The sequence below is a fragment of the Gallinula chloropus genome (genome assembly GCF_964237585.1).
Source record: "Gallinula chloropus genome assembly, chromosome: 2".
In the NCBI taxonomy this organism is placed as follows: Eukaryota; Metazoa; Chordata; class Aves; order Gruiformes; family Rallidae; genus Gallinula; species Gallinula chloropus.
The window spans coordinates 5,740,780-5,765,324 of NC_140086.1; the positions used below are offsets into that span (position 1 = coordinate 5,740,780).

The 24,545-nt window shown below is 37.8% G+C and overlaps 1 protein-coding gene across 5 annotated transcripts in view; it reads left to right on the plus strand.

Moving 5' to 3' along the window:
• Positions 1-24,545, plus strand: part of TRAPPC9 (trafficking protein particle complex subunit 9) — a gene marked incomplete at its 5' end in the record, with an annotated part of 523,282 nt that overhangs the window by 255,838 nt on the left and 242,899 nt on the right. For all 5 annotated transcript variants that reach the window (XM_084279723.1, XM_084279724.1, XM_084279726.1 and 2 more), the window contains one exon: positions 6,036-6,126. In XM_084279723.1, coding sequence (XP_084135849.1) covers positions 6,036-6,126 — 91 coding nt within the window. The remainder of the gene's footprint in view (positions 1-6,035; positions 6,127-24,545) is intronic.

A 24,545-nucleotide genomic window follows, 5' to 3' on the forward strand; every position in this document is an offset into this window, starting at 1 on the left:
CAGTATAAATTACTCTGTGCTTCCTGCAGCCACGCAATGGGCTGGGTCATAGAATGGCTGCTGAAAACTAAACTCTCCCTGTCTCCTGCTCTCCTCAGGTTTGATTGCAGCCAGAGAAATTTTCTAATGTACTGTGAAAGAATTGATATTTCACTGAAATGAGACTATAACATTTTGGAGTAATTTTCTTGAAAATATTCTAAACCTGGCCCTAACAACCTTTTAAATATGAAGCTTCTAGTGCCACCTTAAACATCATGTTCCATTTTAAACTTTTCTAATAGTTATTTTCTTACTTCAGTATAAATTTCTGTGATTTATATGAAGTCCTGTTTGCCATGTTTTCTTACATTTTTGAAACTGTATTCTATGCACCTTCCTCTTTTTTTTTGGTTTCTATTTTTAAACCTAATTGCCAATTTTTTTTCAAAGCACGTTTTCTTTCAGTCATACTGTTGATGATGTTCTGCAGTATAACTATATTTTTCTCAATATGTGGGATCCAAAGCTGGAAGCAATATTTCAGGTGAGATTTCTTATAGAATAAAAGCCATACTGTAAGTTCCATGTTTCAGATACAGTGTTTGCTCTGAAAAATATTCTTGAATTATTTTGCAAGTATCCCATATCTGATAGGGTTTTTGGCATGTGGTCCAGCATAACTGACTGAATAATTACTCCTAATTTCCATTTATAGATTTGTTGATTGCTTGCAGGATGATACTTAGAACTTTTCTATCAAATTTTATCTAAGGGATCTTCATAAGTTTAGAAATGGCACAAAGCTGTGCCAGGGCATGTTCAGATTAGATGTTAGGAAACAATTTTTCACTGAAAGGGTTGTCAGGGCCTGGAACAGGCTGCCCAGGGAGGGGATTGAGTCACCTTCCTTGGATGCCTTTAAAAAAAAAGGTAGATGAGGTGGTACTTAGGGATATGGTTTAGCATAGGATGGCTATGGTTGAATTTGAAGATCTTTAAAAGTCTTTTCCAACCTAGTGATTATGTGATTCTGTGATTTATTAGATTTGTGAATGCTGACATATTCAGTTTTTATGAATGTTTTTGTATTTCATCATCAAAATAGCCAATCAGAATTTTGAAATTATTATGTGTTAGATAGAACCTTGAGTCATCTTATCTGACATGCAGTCTGGGTTTGAGAGTAAATCCTTGATAACTGTTCTTGAAATTTACTTTTCCATTTGTCTGTTCAGCTTTTGAGGACTTCATTTTGATCACAATTATCAATCTTTACATATGAGAACATTGCATATTGTGGAACTTTGGAATGTCAGTAAAAGTTTTCTTAGAAATACCTTAATTGGCTGGAGCTTCACATTTCCATGCAGCTTCTTAGCATCAACAATTGATTGTGAAAGTAACTATTATTTACGAACATCAACTACTGCATGTAATTAGCTTTAATAATAAAGTACCACGATAATAATCAAGCAGAAAGCTTAAAATATGACTAAGGCTATTGCTGTAAGTAAAATGTGATCATTAATCATTTAAATTTGTTTTTCATTAGTATAATTTTTATTTATCAACATTTACTAATTTGTTTATGATTGTGTATGTGCTTCCACCTGTATTTATTTGCAAAGGAACTGAGAAATAAGTCTTATTAGAAGGATGCAAGATGGGAAATGCTGCAGAGAGAAAAAAATCATACTAATTTTAACATAAAAAAACATTTAAAAAAGTGTATTGTCTTTTTAAGCAGGAGGTTTTAGATAGAACCATAGAATCATAGAATATGTTAGGCTGGAAGGGATTTTTAAAAGTCATCTAGTCCATCCACCTGAAGTAAGTAGGGTCATCTTCATTATATCAGGTTTCTCAGAGCCCCATCAAGCCTGACCTTGAATATCTCCAGGGATGGGGCCTCCACCACCTCTCTGAGCAACCTGTTGCAATGATCTACTACCCTCATAGATGACATGCTGTGTTATAATTGTGAGTACCCGGGTACACATTAGATGGTTGAGATAGTATAGGAGACAAAAGTTTTCCTTGGGGAAATAACTCGTTCATTTGATTGTCATTCAGGTTTTTTGTATGAAACAATTTATTATGCAGGTGAAAATGTCTTGAACTGCCCAAGATGAACAGTTGTACTGGAAACTGGAAGTCAACTGTTTCAGTCCTGGCTGTTTCATGTGTTGTTGACAATAAAGATTCCACTGCTCAAAGTCAGGCTTGAGTCAACAAAGGCATTTAAGAATCTGACTCCTACAGAATCACAGCTTTGTTATAATGGTGAGATTTCAGCAAAATATTTGGTGGTTTGATTATGTAGATTCTGCAAGGTCAAATGTAACTTAGGCAGTCTGTTCTTCCATTTAGCTGTGCACCTTTTTGTTTCCCAGTGAATTTTTTTAATGATGAATCTTACGCTTCTGTCTTTTATCAGTTCCACTTTGAGCTAAGACTGAAAGGATATATGGGCACACCCTATTCCATCTGCTTTTCTTTAACTGATATCTAAAGACTTCTTAGACAATAGGCAAGCTATTGAGTCAAGTTTTTATCATTTCTCCTCTGACATTTTATTGCTAATTTTGGTTAGTTTCATGTCCAAGGCTATGAGTTTGCTACAATGTTCAGTTTGTATATGCACTATGATCAGCAATTTTATATATTTGCCTGATACACAGTCAGGAGATAAAGATGAAGGATATGAAATTCCATGCTGCTTGTGTCCTTTAGAGACTATACTAACTATACTGAGCTTACAGAATCATAGCATGGAATCACAGAACGTTTTGGGTTGGAAGGGACCATAAAGATTATCTAGTTCCAACCCCCTGCCATGGGCAGGGACACCTGCCACTACACCAGTTTGCCCAAAGCCCATCCAACCTGGCCTTGAACACTGCCAGGGATGGGGCATCCACAGATTCTCTGGGCACCAGTTACAGTGTCTTGCCACGCTCAGAGTGAAAAATTTCTTCCTAATATCTAATGTAAATCTACTGTCTTTCAACTTAAAGCTATTTCCCCTTGTCCTGTCACTACATGCCCATCTAAACAGCCCCTCTCCAGCTTCCCTGTAGGGCCCTCTCCTGTACTGGAAGGCTCCAATAATGTTTCCCTGGAGCCTCCTCTTCAGCTTCTCTGCCAATTTCAGTGATTTTTGTAGTGTAAGTCTGCTTTAAGCCTACTTGGCAGCAGAGCTTAAGCTTGACTAGATACTGTGAGGGCAATTTTTTAGGTAGTGGTTAAATTAAATACTTTTGGGATTTGCTGGCAAGGGAAAATGTGTTTTTGAGTTGTTTTGTGCAACTTAGGTGTTTATGTTAGTTTGAGTCTCTTCTGCCATGCCTATGGAGCAGCCTGGATACTGCACCTAATGCCACTGGCACAGCCTGGTCTTCCTGTGGAATAATTAAGAGTGTGTGGTTACACTGATTGTAGAATAATTTAGGTTGGAAGGAATCTGTTCAGGCCTTGTATTAACACCCTGCCTTGCAACTTGGGTGCATTGCCCCTCTTTGTGTTACTACATTCCTCCAAGAAAAGTCTGTCTCCTCCTTCTCTATACCCCACCACTGCAATAGATGGCAATAAAATGTCTCCTCAGGCTTCTTGCTTCTCAAGACTAAACAAACCCTCTTCTCTCAATTTCTTTTTATAAAATATGTGCTCCAGCTCTCTAATCATCTTGGTAACCCTCCAGGGAACTCTATCCTTTATTTCAGTGTCTTGAAGTGGGAAATGAAAACCGGACACAGGATTTAAGAAATGTAGGTATGTAATTTTTTATTAGTTGAGGAATAGCTCTACGTACTCTTTGCACCCAATCTAAGAAGCAGTTGGCTTCAGAATTAATCTGTAGCTGTGTTGAATTTGAAATTGCAAAATGTATTTTCCTTGTGAATACATGGATCTGCTTTGATAGCATTTACCCGTGATAAAGTATGGAGAATCACCTATTTTATAGTCATTTTATAATGGTATCTGAGACATTAGGCTTTCCATGGAGCTTTAAGCAGTAAAAATTTGTAATATTCCAGGCACCACTATGAGCCAGTTGTAAGTGAATTACAGTTAAATTAGTTTAATGTTACTGTTAATGGCAGCCACTGTTTTAAAACTTCTTTTAAATACTGCCTTTTTATTAGTGTTTGCTCTCATTTACATTCCTTACATTAAAGATGTGATAACAGAATTATTTATCCCCTGTATGTATGAAGTAATCCAAATTATGTATTCTCTATCCTATAGTTTGGTTTATGGAAATGATTCTTTTGTGCTGGCATCCTGGGTCTTATTTTTTAGCAGCAATGTTTTTCTGGGTATTCTCCTGCCTCCATTTTTACAAATAGGTGCTTTTCTTTAATGGTGTTTATGGCTTTCAGACTCTTTGGAGTTTGTGAATTCTTCATTTGTAGTCCTTTTAGGTTATAAAAGCTATTGAAGAGATTTTTGAGGGCATAATGAGAAGTATTAATAAAAAAAATAATTAAGAATGCTATACAATGTTTTGATATTCTTCTTCTATCTTCTCCATGGAGTCTTGAGCCTCAATCCCTAATTGTTTGAGCTCATTTGAATCTGAAGTTTCAAGACTTTTCTTTTAAATCTCCTGGAGAGCCTATAAAGTTTTGTCATGTGATACAAATTAGCTATCTGCAGTACTTGTTAATTTTCTTTTAAATGACACAGGTGAGAATATACTTTTCAGTTCAGATTATTAGTCTCTTTCCAGAGTTTTGCAGGAAAAGGACTGATCACGTTTAGGAGGTGTTTATAAAAGCCCCGATATGCTTGTATTTTTTTAATCTCTTTTTGAGGAAGATGGTTCCAGTACTTCTGGAGTTACTTTTGGAGTTGTTGGCTGAAACCTCAATCAATCATACTATGACCTTAATTATGGTGGGACACCATTTCACCTACAGTTGTTTCATCTGAAGATTTAAAATTAGAAAAGAGTGCTTTCAAATCTCAGAGAGGGTCCTGCCTCTCTTGAATTTAATTTCTGTGTGATGCTCCTGTTCTGAGAAAGCATAAGCTGAGCTGTAAAGATGATAGAAGTTTTGCCAGAGGAGTTCCAATGTAAGAACACATTAGTTCATATGGTCTCCATTGTGCTTGCTCCACCTCTTCCAAGTCTTCCTCTCAACCTACCTTAGATAAAGGCTTGTGGTACAAAATTGTTCCAAAAGCCAATGAATGCATCTTAGGTCAAATACAAGGTGATGGTAATACTTGCATGTGCTTCAACACACTGCCTTTCTGAAGTCAGGGGATCAGAAAAAAGACATCCAGACAGGAACAGCTCTTCCTGTTACACATACGTATTATCTTGCTTGATGAAATATATTATTAATTTATTGTGTGAATGGAAAATACTATCTTGGTGTTACATTGAGTGTTGCTCAAGCTTGCATAACCTGTTTTAAAGCCATTTAAAAATAGCGATTCTGCTTTTTCCAACAGTTTATTTCTCTGCTTCACTGTCCTTGGGGTAAGAAAAATTTCTTATATTTTCTTGTTTCAGTCTGAACTTGTTACTGAACTCATACAGTAGTGAGTAGAAAGAGAAACTTGCAGGTTATGGGCCTGTATGATTCTGGTATGGTATTTGCCCTCAAGAACAACACCGTCACTGTCTAACATCCAACATTCCTGTACCTCCACAGAACTGGCACTGAGCAAGCTATCCTAGCCCATGTTTGCTCCGATTTTTCATTGCACTGTTAATTTTTATCCGTTTTTGTTTTCAGATTGCTCTTAATTTTTCATTTTGAATTCTGCATTTTTACAGCTTTCAAACTTTTTTCCACCTTGTGTTTTACTATGGGTACCTTTGCACCTTCATATTTGATACTCCTAAGTGGAGTTACATTTTTATATTCTGGTCTAATTATTACTGTTAGCCAATTCATGGGTTAATAAATCAAATATGTAACATTAACCTTTACTTAATCTCTAGCTTGCAGTTTTGATTTGCAATAATAAAAGCTGTATGTATTACATGTTCTTTTTTTCTCTCTGAAACAAAATTTTCCTTAATTCCAATTTACCCTTCCTTGAAGCGTGAAGGGGAAGCAAGTGTGGAAGGCGTTCTTAATCAACTAGTACTGGAGCATCTACAGTTGGCTCCTCTCCAGTGGGGTGAGTAATGTCAAAATCTATTGATGATCTTTTTAGAGGATGTACTGGCTTGTAATTTTGAACAGCATGAGAAAGATAATCTTTTCATTTATTGATAATCTGTGATACAAAAGAATTTGTTAGGAATTTTATTTTCCTTCAATATTTCACTGAAGATAAATGTAAAATTGATGTAGATTTTAGTATCACAGTTCATTGATAGTAAATAGAGAACTGCAGAATCGTTTAGGTTGAAACAGATCTTTAAGATCAAGTCCAACTGTTAAATATGAAATCTAAGTGCACACTTTTTCCTGTAATATGCAACCCTAGAGGTGTGTCATATGAGAGGTGACTGCTACTTAATTTTCCCTTTGCCTGACAGTGTCTTTTTAATGTACTTTCTCTGAAATATTTGCATATGGAGTTGCAATTTACTTTGTGGTATATTTATTATCATGATCTAGACGTTTGCATGACTAACATTTAGATCCAGAAAAAGTTGTTCCTCCTTGTAGTGAGGAAGAGTACCTGATTTTTGTATTTAGATGGATATTTCAACATTGAAATACTGAGTTAATCTAAGTTTGAAGAGTTGTAATGATGTGACTTTAGTATGAGGTTCTTAACAGGGCTTGTTCAGAGCCTTTGGAACCTGGGATGGTATATATCAACACTTTTATGTCAGTTAGAAGTTTCAGAAAAAAGTCCCCAGTTCATAAGAAAACTGTTTTCAAAGCTTTAGCTTTTAAAGTAAATTTTAACTCTATACTCCTTATTTTAATTAACTGGTTGACCTAGAGAGGACAGCAATACATCACTGTTGTCTGTGTTAACTGTTAAAACTCATATGACCCCAAACTCTAGCATTTGCCTACACCTTTAAATGCTTGTGGATTTTTTAAAAATATGTGGACCATTTTCAACTCATATGTTAAAACTTTTAAGCACTTTGTTTACAGATGAGAAGATTAAAACTGGTATTGGTTTAAGGGTGTTTATTGTAACCATAAGCTGTACGAAATCATGATTATCTGGCCTCTGTTCTTAGAGGATTCAAGGGGTTTGTAGCACTCTATTGTATGAATGGCTTCGGCTATGATTGCACTGTTTGCCATTTTTAAAATGAATGGTTTTGTGTCCAGTGTGTGTTATGAGTTCATACAGGTCATTTGAGAGTCATCCTTGTTCTGCTGAGTGCCATTGACCTTCAACCGGTTTGTCACCTGGGCTCTGTGTTTGTAAATCTTCCTGTGGCTCTTTTGCATGGGTGATTACATTAAGGATGAAAACTGAAGGCTTTTTTCTTTTCCATATGTTCTTGGTTTTCTTAAGTAAAAGAGGCTTTTAGAGTCATAGGACTGTATCTGGTATTCCTGCTTAACTAGTGATATTCATAGGTACATTGATGTGCAGGTTGGAAAACATGAACTGATTTGCCATAAAATTGGCTTGTCTATGGAGTTGGTAACTTCTCAGGTTGTTGCTTAATTCAGTTAAAGAATCCTGTTTACTTCGTTCTTCAGAATATATGAACAGCAGACAAATCTCTGTAACATTCCCTGCCTCATATCTGCAAAATCATTTGAAGCACAATCTTTTGGCTGCGTATGTCCTACATGTTAGTTTTCTGCATTAAATAAAACAGGGAAAGGGAGATGCTATGGGATATCTAATACTTGGTTTGCCACAAGTTATATATGATATTTCCTTTCGGAATGTTCTGGTGACAGAAAATAGTGGTTTTACAGAAGTCTGGTTTTGTGTCTGATATTTTCTGAATCTGAAATTTCTACTGCATATATTATCTGTGTTGTCTGACACAAACGTGTGCATGTAGAAGCTGTAGTCATCACAAGGGAAGTGACTGTGGTCCCTCTCAAAGTCTATCATGGCAGTATAGGCTAATTTTGGTTTTATTTATATGTAGGATGGAGGAGGAGGAATTAAAAGATTCTATTTTTCAGTTTGGTAGGTATGTAGGAGTAATAAGGAGTGGCTGGAAGGTCTGGACAATCAAGACTGTGTGTGTTTGTACATTAATGCATTTAGACAATGTGACATACTGTCTTCCAGTCGAAATTGTCTTCCGGTGCCAAAATATTTTCCCTGGTCAATGCTTATGGGTGGGGTAAGTGTTACGTGTTTCAAATTGTCTAAGATGTAATGCAAGTTCTGTTTTCCCTGTGTTTTTTTTTTTTCTTGATATTTTGAAGTGATTTGCCCTAACTATCACCTAAGAATCAATTCTTTTAGTGGTAGTGGTCTGGAATGAGTCCCAATAATGAGATAAACTTAAGTGAGCTATCTTAAGAATTCTTTGATCGTTAACATTTTGACTATCAAACAACTACAAACTTAATATAGATAATTAATAAGGCAACAATCTACAGATTTTCTTTTCTTGTTGTGCCTCATGCAATATTTTGATGTCATTGGTAAGAAGCTACTTTAAAAGTACTGTAATATGTTGGCGTCAGATTTTTTTCTCTTAAGGCTTTTCACAGTCTTACAGTGCTTTGAATTTTGCTTTTCTGTTAAGAATAACTCCTTTTTTTTTTTTTAAATGAGAACCCTTTAATATTTGCCATCATATAATCTTTGCATATATTGGCTGATATTTTTGCCTTAGAGTTATGCAGTAAAATTAATTCTATGAGTATTCAAGGCTTTTGCTATATTGATGGTTACATTGAAGGGTTTACTTTATAATAAGTGCTCATGTTGAAACATGAATGAATATTTAACATGATTTTGATTAAAAAAAAATGACTGGCTTTTGTTCGAATTTATAAAAGCTGGACTTAAAAATTCCTTTTAAATTTGGCATATTTAATTCATATTACAGTTAATATTACATTTCTGAAATTATAAAAGCATATTGAGATAATTTTTCATGTAAATTTGACAATCCTGTCTCTTTTCATTAAATGCAAGACAAAGAGTAGAATTAAAAGTTAGTAGCATTGAAGTTTTGGTCAGAGGGTGGGAAGTCATCTCTGAAGGTTGTCAGAGAAAAAAACTGGCTCATAGTGAACAGCGTTGGTTGTGATTTCATTTAATTAAATGACTAGGGAAGGGAAAAGTATTTAAAACACAAGGAATCATAAAAAAGAAAATATGTCAAAGGCTAGAGTAAGAGTTCTTAATATGTTGTTAAAATTGATTTTAAGATTTAGGACATCTCTGTAAAATGAAGTTGTCTATTAGGCAGCTTAGTAAATCACATGTAATTGAAAAACATAATCTTGCTCAACACCACCAAGTTCAATGTTCTCTAAAATTTATGACATATTTTCTTTTTACTGCTGGGCAACAAACCAAATGCAGGAATAGATGTAGTTTTAAGGTGAATATATTAATATCATCAAATCAAGGAAACATAGCCTGCAAAATTTAATGAGGAGAACGAAGACTCTTCAAAGGCATATGTCGTGCAAGTTCCGTGGTTAGATTTGAAAATTATCAGATGGAGGCATTTGTACTTGCTGGCTGTGTGATATTTTTTCAATCTTTATTTGATTTATGTTGCTAAATTTTGCAAGCAAGCAAAATTCTGAGACCAAACACTTACCAGGTTGATGGTATGCTTCTGCACTTCATAGCAAAATTATCATAGGTACAAATGCGATGCAAAAACGTAATTTTACTGAACTTAAAATAGACTGAGTTAGAAATACACCCCTGATGGAACCTGGAATAGGTTGGGCACAGGATATTCCTATATTCAAATGAGAAGTACATCTTAAGTGAGAGGTTCCCAACACTTTGCATGCTGCACAACAGAAACATATTAGAAATTCTCCTGCACAGAAATTAACTTAACTTCCTTCACTGCCTGCAACCACAAGATAGACACCTTTTCCTGACAGTCATCATATATATGAATGATAATTTATTAGAGGAATTTAAGAATTTAGACAGACTAAATATGCTAAATTTTTTAATATATCATGCCAAAACCTAGCTTTTCACAAAATCACAAGGTTGGAAAAGACCTTTAAGATTATCAAGTCCAACTGTTCCCATGCTAAGCTAAACCATATCCCTAAGTACCTCATCTACCTGTCTTTTAAACACATCCAGGGATGGTGACTCAACCCCCTCCCTGGGCAGCCTGTTCCAGGCCCCAACAATTCTTTCAGTGAAAAATTGTTTCCTAACATCTAATCCAACCCTGCCCTGGTGCAGCTTTGTGCCATTTCCCCTTCTCCCATCTCCTGTCACTTGGCTGAAGAGACCATCGCCCACCTCTGACAGGAAGTTGTAGAGGTAATTGTAGGCGGTGATAGGATCTCCCCTTAGCCTCTTTTTCTTCAGGCTAAGCATCCCCAGCTCGCTCAGCCACTCCTCATATGATTTGCCCACTTGCTCTTTAGAATAACTGAAAACCAATTGTTATACATGAACTTCAAAGACAGCAGTAATATTCTACGAGCCATACACTGGTGCTGCAATGGGCAAAGCCCAGAAAAAGCTTTTTGTTTTCATACAATTTTTTATTTCATTTTGGTGGGCTGACCCTGGCTGGACACAAGTGGCTCACCAAAGCTGCTCCTTCCTCCTCAGGGAAGCACACTCTTCCCCTGCTCCAGCGCAGAGTCCTTCCCATGGGAGACTGTTCTCCATCAACTTCTCCAACACGGGTCCTTACCGTGAGCTGCAGTTCTTCATGAACTGCTCCAGTGTGGGTCTCTTCCATGGGGTACAGGCCTTCAGAAGCAAACTGGTCCAGCGTGGGTCCCTCACAGGGTCACAAGTCCTGCCAGCAAACCTGCTCTGGCGTGGGCTCCTCTCTCCATGGGGCCTCAGGTCCTGGTAGAAGCCTGGTCCAGCATGGGCTTCCCACAGGGAAGGTGCCATCCTCCTTCAGGTGCATCTACTTGCTCCAGCCTGGTGTCCTGTAAGGGCTGCAGGTGGATATCTGCTCTGTTGTTAACCTCTGCGGGCTGCAGGGGAATGTGTGCTCCTACAGCTGGAGCACCTTCTCCCCTTCTTTCTGCACTGACCTTCATGTCTGCAGAGTTATTCCTCTTGCAGCTCATTTGTTCCTCTGGCTGAAGATTGCTGATGGTTTGTTTCTGGGGTTTTTTCTTCCCTTTTTTAATCATGTTATGCCAGAGGCACTGCCACTGCCACCGATGGGTTTGGCCTTGGTTAGGGACACGTTTTGAAGCCAGCTGATACAGACTACCACAGACACAGGGAAAGCTTCTAGCAGCTTCTCACAGAAGTCATACTCTGGCCACCCTGCTGCAAACCTTGCCATGCAAATCCAGTGCAGTCATTCACTCATTTCATTAATTCTTCACTTCTTTCTTCATAATGAATTTAAAGACAGTTTATAACCATGGTTAATTAATCATGGTTACCTTTTCACTGTGTTTCACTTGACTGAGGGAACACTAACAACAGTGGTGCTGAATTATCTCCAGATCACAATTAAGAAGAGCAATGCTTAATAACCAATCTTGGTAATTTTTTAGTTATAGATGGAGAATGCTACACATTTTGTTGGGAGCTCCCAATAAAATGTGTGTCTACTTGAATCAGGTGTCATCTTGGAAAACCTTAAAAATCTCAAAATGAAATAGTGGTCTTAAATTCTCACTTACAGGTAGTTGGCATCAATAGGAGAGGTAGATTTAAAAGCATTTTGAAGCAGGTTTTGAACACGCAGTTCATGACAGCTTGTTTGGAAGTTCTCTCAGGTTAAGTTTCACAAAACATCTTATGGAAGCATTTCTTTTAATATAAATTATTTTAATAATTTACTGTAGGTTTTAGAGAGCAGCAAATCAGAATCAATTTTCACAGCTTATATATTTCATGGATCTTAAAATTAATTACTGAAACTAGTCACCCATTTTATTTTGCATTTTCCAGTCTGACCTTAGACCATAATTAAATCTTTTTTTACACAGTTTATTTGATTAACTCTTAGGGATTGCAGCAGTGTCAAATCACCGCATCTGGACTATAGAGGAAAATATTTTGAAGTATCTGTCAGTGAGCAGATGAGGAAATGATACATCTCTAAGCCTGTGTTTTGGATGCTGTCTTGATACCCTGACATCTTGTTGTCCCTTAGAACCTAGTTGAAAAGAGCCAGATCGCTGTAGGCAGGATCATTGTTAACAGTTTTGCCTTAGAAGAGGCAATCATACAATATTGCTCTTCCCCATATTTGAAATTTGAAGGCTGGCTTGGATGTTTGTTCAAAAAATAGCTTTAATGGGCAACTGTAAGGAAGTAGCTTTGCCTTCTCTTAGAATAAGCAAAGCAAAAAAATAGGACCTTCACAGGAGCATGTAGATGATAGAATCATTTTGGCTGGAAAAAACCTTTAAATATCATAAAGTCCAACCATTAACTGCCAAGTCCACCACTAAACCATGTCCCTAAGCATCACATCTATGAATGTTTGAAATACCTTCAGGGATGGTGACTCAGCCACTTCCCTGGGCAGCCTGTTCCAATGACTGACAACCCTTTTGATGAAGAAGCTTTTCCTAATATATAATCTAAACTCCACCTGGCACAACTTGAGGCCATTTCCTTCGTTTGCTACTTGGGCAAAGAGACCAACACTCACCTGGCTACAACTTCCTTTCAGGTAGTAGAGAACAATCAGGTCTCTTCTCAGCTTCCTTTACTCCAGATTAAACAACCCCAGCTCTATCAGCTGCTTTTTGAAAGACTTGTGCTCCAGAACTCCTTCAACAGCTTCATTACCCTTCTCTGGACCTGTTCCAGCACCTCAATGTCTTTCTTGTAGTGAGGGGCCCAAAAGTTAACACAGTACTTGAGGTGTGGCCTCACCGGTGCCAAGTTCAGGGGTACAATCACTTTCCTAAGCCTGCTGGCCACACTACTGATACAAGCCAGGATGCTGTTCACCTTCTTGGCTACCTGGGCATACTGCTGGCTCATATTCAGCCAGTTCCGACAAGTTCTTTTCCTCTTGGTATAAGGTAGAAGCTTGGAAATATGGAGAGATCAGCAGGGTATATGAAGAACTGCCCTTCAAAAAAATTATGAATGTTATTGTGTTCATTTAACAAACTAAAATATTCTTTAATGATTTTTTTTAAGAATTATAGTAGAGCAGCTATTATCATTAGAAAGATGAAATCAATGGTGTTGGCTAGAAGATCTCAAGTGTAAGCTGTCTGTAAGGTAGAGAATCACAGTCTGATTCATAGAAAGACCAAAATGTAGAAACAGTCTGGTGGTAAATGAATTTTACTAGGTAACTGAACTTCCTCATCCATTTAGAAAAATCTTTCAGCTTTTCATTTTTATTTTTAAGTTGGAAGAGAGGTGGGAACACTTTAATATCTTAACAGCTTGTGTGCGGGTTGTTTTGGAGGTTATTTTGGCAATGTCAAACAAGCAGCATGCTTTGGTTACTGGGAAGTGTTAAGGGACTGAGGTACTACATTGAAAAAACAGACCAACTTGATAAAACTAGGGCATCTGGCACACAAATAATGTTCTTGCATGTCAAAACATGCTATTGTGTGATACATTTTGAATCAGCTGTTGTTTCTAATTCCTTCTGAAGCCTTAATTACTCTAAACTGAGTAGAAAAACTTAGAGCGAAAGGGTTTCAGAAATAACTGGACCAGTAGTGATTTCAAAGAAAAGATGCTAAGAATAAGAACACCCTAAAGTGAAAGTACATTAACAGAACCTTTTACAGAAAGGATAACTTGAGACAGATGGGGTGGACTGCTATTGTTTACTTCATCTCAGCTTTCTCACAGAACCGATAGGTGAACCTGCATGTCCAGCATCTCTAACAAAGTGAGAAGAAACAGGAGGAAAAATGGTGTAGTAAATACTAATGGAGCTGTCTCAGTATTGGTCTAGGACCAGTTTCACCAATGTGAATCATCAGTGGAAAAAAAAGCAGGTATGAGAAGGAGGGAGGAAGAAACTGATAAAACACGCTGACAGCTCAAAGATAAGCACCAACATCTCTCCAAAAAGAGATCAGGCTACTACACAGAACCACAGAGTGTTTTGGGTCAGAAGTGACCTTCAAAGATCATCTAGTCCAACACCCTCCACTAGACCAGGCTGCCCAAAGCCCCATCCAACCTGGCCTTGAACACTGCCAGGGACGGGGCATCCACAGCTTCTCTGGGCAACCTGTTCAAATGTCTCACCACTAGTTTCATAATATATGACTTAAATCTACCCTCTTTCACTTTAAATCCATTTTGCCTTGTCTTATAACTACAAGCCTTAGTAAATGTCTCTCTCTGTCTTATTTTCTGATAATCTCAAATCCTGAAGTACCATAAATGAAATGGCTGAAATGTAGTCCAGAAAAGAAGGTTATCCACTCTGCGGGCAGTAACACAGAAGTCTGCTAGAAGTTTAGCTGTCTGAAGGGATCTGAAAGGATTTGATTAGGTTTTACTTTAAGCTGCCAGTGTAATTTAGCTATGAAAAAAGGTGTATGTGACATTGGTAGAAGTCTCTAATGAAACCTCACATGGGAAGGTTCTTCTATAAGAAGAGCTCAATTCAAACCAGAATAGGAAGTAAAGTTTTGGAGGAGATCAAGGAATGAAGACTTACTGTTGGGTTTATACCACAGAGATGCTACACTGAGTAAAATTAGATCAGTTCTCAAAAACTGAGTAAATTTGGGAAGTAATTTCTGTATACACTAGTTAGATATCTAATACAATCTTGCTTTGAGTTGCTACTCTGAGACATTAATTTAGCAAAATCAAGAGCTGATTGATCTCCAGGAATCCATGAGGTGACTAGGTCTCAAGGAGAGGAAAAAATTGCTGAAGTAGGGCAACTTTTGGCATAAGACAATACTGAATAGAAACTGTTAATAAATGCAGGCTAGATTTTTTAGAGACCTTTATGGCTTTCAGCACAAGTTGCAGCAGAATTACTGACAGAAAGTACCAAATAGGGATATTTAATTGGATGCAAACAGGAGAAAAAGGATATTAACTCATTCAAGCTTGATTAAGGCACATGTGCTTAATACATTTTGGTTTATGGGGTGAGTGACTGTTTTCAGTATTTCGTGAACAAAACCATTGTTTTGGGATTTTTTACCCAAAAAAAGCTATGCATAGTTTACTTCTTCATAGGAATATTGCTTCTGACATTTTAGTTAAGCCATAACAGGTGATTGAAGAACACCATAATGATGATAAATTGTTACGTAGTTAAGCAACATACTTAATTTTCTAGGTATTGTTAGAAGTAAATTGGATAATAGATTAATTGAACATCCAAATTAAAAAATGAAAAGCTATCGAAATAATTATGAAAATGGGTTGCACTTTGGCAAAGTGGTGTGAAGATTGTAAGGAAGAAGATTGAAAAGACAAAAAAAGCTGTCTTGTAAAGAAGTTGGTGAAAAGTATCACTGAATCTGCAGAGAAATAGATTTCTATTACTTTGATGGACACAGAAGATACTGTTTGAATAAAAATTTAGAAAAATGTGATTCAGCCTGTGAACAATTAAAAAAAAAAGGAAAAAAGATCAGAAGATGTATGTATTAACAAGAGAGGCAGGAAAGATGCTTTGATCAGGCAGGATTTTAATTACCCAGCAATTAAATGAATTGTACAGTTAAGTGTGTAGAGAATGTGTAATGGAAAATATGTTAATTGTAGTGGAGGAATAGTTTGAATAGCCTATGTAGGACAGGTTCAATGTGTAATTGGCTTCGGGCAGTAAGCAAGAGAGGAGCCCTTATTCCAGAATGCATACACTGAGCTTTCCTTCTCTGGCTTCTGACATTTTTCAGCTTTTGTCTTATTTCATGTGAAAAAAATAACGTATATGCTTGGAAGTGAATGCCAAGAGTGGTGTAAATGAAAGCAGTCTTTTCACTGACTAAATTGTACTTTGGCTCAAAAGCTTTTCTGCTAAGAAAGAAAAGAAAGTGCCATTATACTGGACTATTACATCTTCTCGGTAGGAGTGCAAAGATACTCTGTTGTAGTTTAAAATTAACCAAGATAAAAGTTTTCCGTTTATTTCTGTATTTTACTGAAAGCAAAATTTTCCAGGTATTTGCATGTGTTCCCACCCTTACCCCCATGTATTTTGACTCATGGGGTAAGGCCAGTGTGACCTATCATCAGCAAAAGTTCCCCAGCAAACAGACATTTGGGTAAGAGGGAAGTTGGTTTAATTTTCCGTGTTTGTTCTAAAGCCAGTCCTTTATTTCATCAAGGAAGCAGAAGTGAATTAACGACTGTAAAGAACATAAATCCACCTCAATAAGCCATGTAATACTGAAATTAATAGCTTCTAACTGTCAAAACCTCAACAGTACGAGCATAGACCAGAACAGACAGATTTGTTTGAGGAAATAGATGCTTTAACAAAGTCCTCTCTTTCATGTTCTCTCCTCTTCTCCTTTACAGTGTCTCTCTCAACATTGGCAGCTGTCTATTTTTTAGCATGACAAATATTTTTTTTATTATCTTTTCTCCATTTTTTGTGATTTTTTTTTCTTTGCCTGATCTGTCTGCCCCTTGTCTCTTTGGTAAAACAACGTCAGAACTTGACTTGATGTTACTTTTGGTTTTATTTTGTATCCCAGACCTTTGCATGAAGCCATCATAAAATGTTTTTTGAAAAGAAAGGTTGTACAGTTTTAGGCCAGAAAGAACTCAATTTAATTTGACTTAAATCGTTAATTGACTTAATTTTACACAGGAAGCCAGTCAGAAAGAAAATCATTCCTGAGCTGTGATTCTGTGTGCTCACTGATACTGTATACTCAGTAGTCAACTTAGACTTTTTATTTTAGTGTCTGTTTTCTTATTAATCAGAAATTCATGCTTATTTTAATAACTTTTCTGATTACCTATGGATACATTAGAAAATGTTACAGAGGAAGGGCTGGGATTTTTTTGCATCTTAGGATATAAAAGAGGAGCTGAGCCAATGTTTTGTTCCTTTGGAAAAAAGGACTTCATCAGAGATACTCAAGTTGTTTTCTGTTGCTTATTATGTTTCGTGTAGTGTCATGTAAAGTTGTGGCTCAATCATATCAGACATGTACAAAGCTGTTACAGAACTTTTATATCAAGGCCAGACACAAGAGATGAAATAAGGAAGAATCTTAATTAAAAATGTTAGTAGTATATAGGAAAGGTAAAATGTCTTGTCAGTGTCTGGAATTACAGAGTGAAATAATTGGTTGCCTCGTGAAAACTTCAGGAAAGTAAAAAAGGCAGCAGCAGCAATCCTCAATAATTAAAAGAAATGCTAAGGGATAATTACATTTCTGTGCTTTGATAAACAGTCAGCTGTCAGTTATCTAAGTGACTGGTGGGGTTGGGTTGTTGAAGCTAAGGGAGAAGCCCAGGTATTACAAGTATTGGAGACCATAATTAGGAACTTCAAAGCATAGTCCTGGTTGGAAGTTTTCCAACATTGGTCCCAGCTGTGAGAGCATTTGGTATATTTGTTTTAGTGGGATGTAAAGGTTCAGAGTTGTTTTTATGATGCACCCAAGCTCTAGACTCCATCTGGAGCACTGCTGAGTTGGGAGGATTAGCAGCTCAGATGTTGTAGGACTTCATGTCTTGAGCTTAGATGGATACATAAGGTAAAACATGACTCTGCACTTATATGGTAGGGTACAGGGATTCAGAGCCCTTGTTTGAAATGAGATGCCTTTGTAGCTTGCTCCTTCTGCCCAGAAATTTAGGTTCCTATATAACCCCCCCTCAAAACAGGAGCTGACCCCGTCGGGACAGGTTCCACAATGTCTGACTACTGGGTTCTTTCATGGCATTTAACTCCCAATAACTGCATCACCTCTTGCATTGTTATCAATTTTTCCCATATGCTTCACCTCCAGAAAGAAAACATGCAGGTTTCTCTCACTAAGGCAATTGCCAAATAGTGTTAGTGAAACAAAGGAAATGAAAAATGAGAGAACTGTAATCTAAGTTTTGAGGTTAAGATCAGTGAACAGCTGTCAATTGGAGTGAACATCCTGAACTTTGCCTGTTGAAGAGGCAAAATGACCTCTTCTCGTTTCCTAGCGACTATAATTTTCTATAACTTGCTGAAGCAACCAGTAAGTTTCTGAACATCTGTTCCTAATGAAGATATTAATCAGCAATGCGCGCTCTATTTGCTGTTTATGCACTACTTTTGTTAAACAGTTAGGCTGTATTTGAAGTAAATTATTTCTCTTTATGGGACTTAATAGATAGTTATTTGTATTGTCTGCATAATGCTTTAAATTAATCTTGTAACATGAAGTATACATCTTTATGTTATTTAATTCCAAACTAGACTGCAGAAGGTGTCTCAATATAATTTTGTTTCGAGAGCCTTTTGTAAACTTATTGAGCTCAGCCTGCAAACCTTGCTGCGAATTGGAATTTCAAGATTAAATTTATTTGTGACTCATTTCCAGCCCTTTTGTTCTCATGTCAATATTGTTCTTTAGTTTAAATAGCTTTTCTCAGTCTTTGATGGTTGTCTTTTTTTGTTCTTTCTTTGTGCATTTTGAGACAGCAGTCAGGATCCATCTCCTAGTCTCCTTGACAGCATAGGGATTGTTTTTATTACCCACCCCAAAATTGTCTCAGTAGCCTGTATCTATGTGTGTTGTAAAGTGTTTTGGGTTTCTTTTTGTTGTTTTCTTAGATCTGGATGACAAGCTTAGATCTTCAGCAGCGTTATCCCTGATGTAGATCCTTAATGATTTCTATCTTAATAAAGTAAATCTGTGCTTTCATTTTCAACACAATCTATTTTCCTATATTAATCAACAAAGTTATAGCGAATATTTAGAATTTCACAGAACATGATATAGGCTATTGAAAGAAAAATCGACTCTCTAACAAACATTAGTATGAAATTGTTGATGATGGATAAATCCAGCTTACTAAACCTGGCTCACTTCAAATTTTATGCATTAAGACAATGTGAATTCTGTTCTTATCTGGCTAAAACACAGTGGTTAGCAAGTTGTTGCTGGCTCTCTAGCACAGCATGATCTTGAATGTTTAAGGTGGATAATAATGTAATCACTTTGAGTAAATACAAAATAATTAAAGAACTGAAACTTTCCTAAGTTAATTTTGATTACATTTCAAGTTTCAGCTACTCAACACCGTGATCAACAGTGTAGTGAAGCAGCATCAGGCTTTGTTTCTGTCATATCAATGTCAGATGAGGAAGCATCTAGAATATTTCAAATGGAGAACTGTTTCTCTCTTAATGTGAAATTCCTCTATTATTAGGTGTTTTCATCACTTAAAGTCTGTCTTAGCTAATGGAAAGGAAGATGCTCAACATGACTTTGGGAGTCATTTCTCTGAACAGCTGGAATGACATCGCATTTGCAAGGTCTCTGCCGTTCCCCTAGCTGTGCTGATAATGTTGCAGGAGAAGTATTTTCTGAAGAAAAGGCTCCTTCCTGCTGTCATTTGCCCTGATGCTGAGAAAACCATCCATTTGTGGCTGTGAGGTGGCTGTCTTGTAAGAATTGGATTGATGCCTGCAGCTCGATCGCTAAATGGTCAGATATATAGCAGCTTTTTTTCCTGTTCTCTAGGCTTGTATTCTGAGTCACAATGTGATGTTTCTCTATCTAGGTAACTTGTATTGTCTTTGTGAATGTAGAATCAAGTACGTGTTTCCTCTAGTATCCCTTGGTGTTGCTAGGTGGAAATTCCCAAACTGTTAAGAAAACATGACAGATGAGTTTAACGATTCAGTGAGTTCTCATTACACAATAGTGGTGGGGCTTGCCACATGCACAGGCAAAATCTTGGAAATCAAAATGTATGTGATGTCCATGCCCAGGTGCCTCTGTGAAAAGGAATCCTGCCAAGGAGGAAGCACCAGCACAGGGACCCCAAGGCCGCAGCAGGAGGAGGGGGGCAGGAGGTGCTGCAGGCCCGGAGCAGAGACCTGCCCTGCAGCCCGGGGAGGGCCCCGCAGGGGGGTATTTCCTGCAGGAGCTGCGGCCCTGGAGAGCCTGGGTGGGAGCAGGGTGTCCCTGAAGGGCTGCAGCCTGGGGAAGGGCTGGCGCTGGAGCAGGGAGATGGGGGTGAATGGCCTGGAGAGTCTGTCATGGACCCACCACAACCCGCATCCTCAGTCTTGCGCCCATCCTGGGGGAGAGCAGTCAGGAGTGAGGGGGTGAAGGTGGGAATGGAGCTGGAAGGTGTTTTGAATTTTGGTGTAGTTTCTTACAATCTAATTCAATTTTAATTGGCATTAAGTTTAATTTTCCTCAAGTGAAAGTGACTTGTAAGTGATCTCCCTGTCTTTATCTTGTCCCATTGAGTCTTTAAATCCTTTTCTCTTCCTCTGTCCTGTTGTGCAGCCAGGAGTAAGCAAGCAGCTGGGGTGAACACCTGACAGCTGACCAAAACCAACCCACCACAGATTGTTAGTTCAGTATCTGGATGCCTGCTTTGAATTCCTGGGGTTTGGGGAGGTTTTGTAGTGCAGTCCATGCAGTTCCTTGGAGCCAGTAATACTCAGAAATGTCTGCAAAAGCAATAGACACTTCACAAAGGTAAAACATGTTCTAGAATGACACGAGGCAAGGAATGAAAATGAGACAACACAGGATTGTTTGCTTGTGAGAAACTGTATTGGCTTTCTAGCTGTCACAGTATATAGTTTTGGTACAGGAGGATCTGTTCAGGCAGCTGTATGTATTTTAGTCAAGTAAAAATGAGCAGAGGCAAACCAGGACTGTGACACGTAGCGGTACATGCCTGATAGGGGAGGCAGCTTGTAATAGAGGTTGGCGATGATAATCTGGAAGCTGTTCTTCAAAAGGCATGGTGGCAGACAATGAAATTCTGTTATTTTAAGAGACTGAAAAAAATGCAACTATTTGATCGTGATGCAGAGCTAACCTTCATAGGTTTTCTTATGTTCTTGTAGTAAATTGTTTCCTAGGCATTGTATTGTGTGAGATTAAGAATAACTCTGACATAATGTATAACATCACTCTTAATCCTTCTTGTTCTCCTTTAAAGTATCTTTTGTATTGCATTGGCACTGGCAACTTGGTAATAATTCAGCAGTGCTACCTAATTTATGTAAAATAACACAGGTGGCATTTACCTCTATCTTTCATCTGGAGTTTCACTCTGTGGAGCTGTTTGTTTCCCATACAGCATGCCGTAACCATCCGCAAACTTTTAGGCAGATTAAGTTGGATCGTTCTATGGTATGAACTCAGCAGAAAATTGTTATGTCTCTAAATTTAAAGGGACCAAAGCATTACAGGAAATCAGAGATTTTATTTAGGTCAGAAACTACATTTTATTCAGATCTTGTTGTGTGTAGATACCGACTAAAACATTGCTCCATTAGATTTTTGAAGCACCTTGCCTGTACCTTCAGTTATCTCACTTTATCTTTACGCTTCTAATGAGAAACTCACTGTATTCTGTATGGAATAGTGGACATTTCTCAGTTGCACAAATTCCAAATGTGACCCTTGATTGTTCAGTTATTTTTGGTTTTTGTAATAGTTCACACTAACATGCATATTCCCAGTATGCCAGCCTTTTAGATGTTGTTGGGTAGTACTATTTATATCCAGACCTGAAGTAATAAAGTCTTTGAACTACTTTTGGGAAGAAGCTTTAAACTGAAATACTGCAGCGATGCCTCCTGTGCTTTTTCTGACATTCTAAAATCTAGAGCAGAGGCTATGTGAAAGGCTTTTCTGAGTTAATACTGAAGAAAAAGGAGATGTAAGTGCAGGTTCAAATATTTTCAGTGATAAAGTGGAATTGCCCTGAGCATTTCACAAGAAATTAAATCTGAGTACATGATATCTGGCAATTAATAGCATATGAAAATTATATGTACAGGGATTAGATAGTCCTTAATTGTCATTACTTCATATTCTGATGGCAAAGTGAATTTATTAAAGTTTTCAAACACTGATATAAACACAATTAAATGTTTTGTTTAGTAAAATTTTACTCATATGTAATAATGTCTAGGTGAAAAGCCATTTGGGATACTTTCTATTTTGGAACAGGGATTAAAATGAATCAGAGTCATTTTTCTGTTCATTAAATAGCTCACTCCTGCTCCATCATTAATAATAAATAAAACGATAGGAAGACTCATCACTTGTTAGTGAAATTTGAGTATCAGCAAGTAAGTTAATAGGAACAGCAAATAAAAAGCAAGCTAATGTCAGCATAAAATACCTTTGAAACTTTCTAAAGATGTATGTTGGAGATCAAGATTATATACCTTCTGCTGCTTAAGAAAGTGGAAGTTAGCAAGATTTACCTGTAGATCTGTTTGCTGTTTTTTCCATTCCCATACCCCATTCAAGCTAGCTATAATTGCCAAGAATATAGAACATTTAATTTCTTGGGTTTACCCATGAAACTCTGTGATTTTCAAATGTTCAGATAAGCTTGTTCCATAAGATCCTTAACATGTCAGAAGTAGCTGTGTGTTTCTTCCTTTCAACCCCTGTTACCTGTTATGGAAGGTCAAGGCATTATGAATAGATACATTCTGATTTCCACCACCACCCCGAAAAAAACCCCAAAGCCCAGTTCATCAATAAAACACCTGAGATTTCTACCCTGTTTCTGTGGTTGAGTATGTTAGAACTTTTATGAGAAAGTTTGGGAAGTTTTGGTGCTGTCGGAAGGAATGCATCTTCTGTTCTTCCTCTCCCCACCTTTTTGTGATAGGTTGACCCTGTCTGGATACCAGGTGCCCAACCGAAGCTGCTCTATCCCACCCCTCCTCAGCTGCTATTTTCAGAGAAATATAGCAAAAGGCTTGTGGGTCGACATAAAGACAGGGACATCACCTCCTCAATTACCATCGTGGGCATAACAGACTCAACTCATAAAAATAAAATTATTAGCAATCAAATCGAAGTAGTGTAATGAGAAATAAAGCCAAATCTTAAAAATACCTTCCCCCCCACCCCCTCCTTCCCAGGATTAACTGCATTCCTGGTTTTCTCTACCTCCTCCCCCAGCATCACAGGGGGATGGGTAATTAGGGTTGCAGTTAGTTCATCACATGTTGTATTGGCTGCTCCTTCCTCCTTCTCAGGGGGACGACTCCTCACCCTGCTAGAGTCTGGGGCCCATCCCACAGGAGACAGTCCTCCATGAACTTCTCAAATGCAAGTCCTTCCACAGGCTGCAGTTCTTCACAAACAGCTCCAATATGGGACCCTTTCAGGAGGTGCAGCCTTTCAGGAGCAGACTTCTCCAGTGTGGTTCCCTCCTGGGTTCACAAGTCCTCCAGCAAACCTGCTCTGCGTGGTCTCTCTCCATGAGGCCACAAGTTCTTCCAGGCGCCTGCTCCAGTGTGTGCTTCCCACAGGGAAGGTGACATCCTCCTTTGGATCTATCCATCTGCTCCAGTGTGGAGTCCTCCATGGGCTGCAGGTGGATATCTACTCCATTGTTAACCTCCAGGCACTGCATGGGGGACCCCTGCTTCACCACAGTCTTCATAGTCTGCAGGAGAATGACTGGAGCACCTTCACCCCTTCCTAATCTTGATGGCTGCAGAGTTGTTTCTCTCACATAATCTCACTCCTTCCTTCCAGCTCCAATTGCTCCTGGTGTTTTTTTCCCCATAGCTAAGTTATGCCAGAGGTGGTACCACTGTCTCTGATGGGCTCAGCCTTAGCTGATGATGGGTTCATCTTGGAGCTGGCTGGCATTGGCTCTATCACACATGGAGCCAGCTTCTCACAGAAGCCACCCATATAGCCCCCTGACTACCAAAACTCTACCCATGGAAACCAAATGCACGTCTCATTTTTCATCTCTTGTGTGTGCAGAGGTCTCTCACTGAAGCCAAACCATGCCTATGGCTTTGCAGTTGTGTGGATTATAGTATCGTAGGCTCTGTTGGCTGCCTGAAAGCACCAACGACACTAGGAAATTTATACTTTACCCTGCTGATTGTTGGAAAATATGAGCTCTTGATTGGTATGCAATTAGAAGTGTAACATTCTGTTAAACATATCACACAGCATATGGCATGTTAGTAGCAAATCCTCTAATTTAAAATGAAAAAAGTATGTAGTTCTGCATATTAGCAATTTTTGCAGGGAATCAAAATTTGCTATTTGTCTATATGTCAGAGGGGAAAAAGCCATCCTTAGTTATTTTGGTAATCTAAATTTGGTATATGTTTGATAAAATTTCTGTTCTCTTAATAAACAAACAGAGAAGAGGAAAACCCATAATATAGTTAAATGTGTTGTTAGTTCCAACTAATCAAAACTATGCCTTTTATTAAAAAAAAACCCATAAAATTACCTTACCACATCTGCTTTAATTCCAACAAATTAAAAATGCTGAAGCATACACATAATTGCAGAACCACAGGGGAAAAATGAAGACAAAAGACCCTGAGTGGAATTTATTGATGGGCAATA